This window comes from Eimeria mitis, genomic scaffold (assembly GCF_000499745.2).
Source record: "Eimeria mitis Houghton genomic scaffold, Emh_scaff2821, whole genome shotgun sequence".
Taxonomy (NCBI): Eukaryota; Apicomplexa; class Conoidasida; order Eucoccidiorida; family Eimeriidae; genus Eimeria; species Eimeria mitis.
Genome location: NW_013571161.1, coordinates 1,955 through 2,857, shown reverse-complemented (window position 1 = coordinate 2,857; position 903 = coordinate 1,955). Strand labels below are relative to the sequence as shown.

The 903-nt window shown below is 52.4% G+C and overlaps 1 protein-coding gene across 1 annotated transcript in view; it reads left to right on the top strand.

The window, feature by feature from the left end:
• The window catches only part of EMH_0059110 (uncharacterized protein), a gene marked incomplete at both ends in the record, with an annotated part of 1,045 nt that extends 720 nt beyond the window's left edge, over positions 1-325 (top strand). Inside the window, 2 exons of the mRNA XM_013497648.1 lie at positions 56-131; positions 279-325. Coding sequence (XP_013353102.1) covers positions 56-131; positions 279-325 — 123 coding nt within the window. The remainder of the gene's footprint in view (positions 1-55; positions 132-278) is intronic.
• Positions 326-903: the final 578 nt, after the last annotated feature.

Sequence of the window (903 nt, the reverse complement as noted above, 5' to 3'; positions counted from 1 at the left end):
TGATCCGTCTGTTGGCATCGAGCCTTGCGGACGCGTTGGCCGGCGGTTTGCACAGTTGCAGGGAGAGCGCTTGCATCCTAACATTCGGGACGCGTGCCTGGTTTCCTTGGGGATAGATAGCTCTGTTGCAGGTGTTGTTGAAGCGATCGGCGTGCTCCTGCAGCTCCAATGGTCCTGCGCTTCAGCCCTTTTTTTCGGCAGTTGCAGAATGTGTTCGTTGAAATGATTTGCTAGTAGACTTTGCTCAGTACGTCGGTTTTGTACTGAACTGTAAGCAGGGGATTCGAAGGACGAGCTGGCCCTCAGAAGACTTCCAGATGAGTGAGACCGTGTGCTGGCCTATATTTGTATCGTTGATACATGAATTTCCACTTGAATGCTGGAGGATTTGCTGTCCGCAGCCGGGTTGCTTTTGAGCACCCCTCTAGGCTACATTATCAGTTCTTCTGTGGACTCTTCGTGGAGGCTCTAGCGACATTGACTTTCCTTGTTTGCATCACGCGGTTGCACGGAGGAACGTTTAGCCTATATGAATGATTATTGGGGCTATGTCTGGCAGTGGACGTCGCAATTATTCCGTTCTTGGTTTTCGTTTGAATCTTCGTTCAGTGTGGCGTCTTAAGGAGGCTTCAAGGGGTTATTTAGCCTTGAAGGAGCTCGACGTGCAGGAGCGTTCATGATGGCGCCTGATCCTTCCTGACGCGACGCGAACAACGAAGTCTTCACCTGCTGCACTTTGGATTGACGGGCACTTGCATGCGTTGCAGCTCGAGCCATCGTGCAGCTGCAGAATCGAAGTATCGGCCGGGGTGCATATCGCAGAGGCAGCAAGTATTTGCGCAAGGATGAAAGTGGAACACTCGCCAGGGCGAGCAGCCGCTCTATGCCAGAAAGTGTGTCACG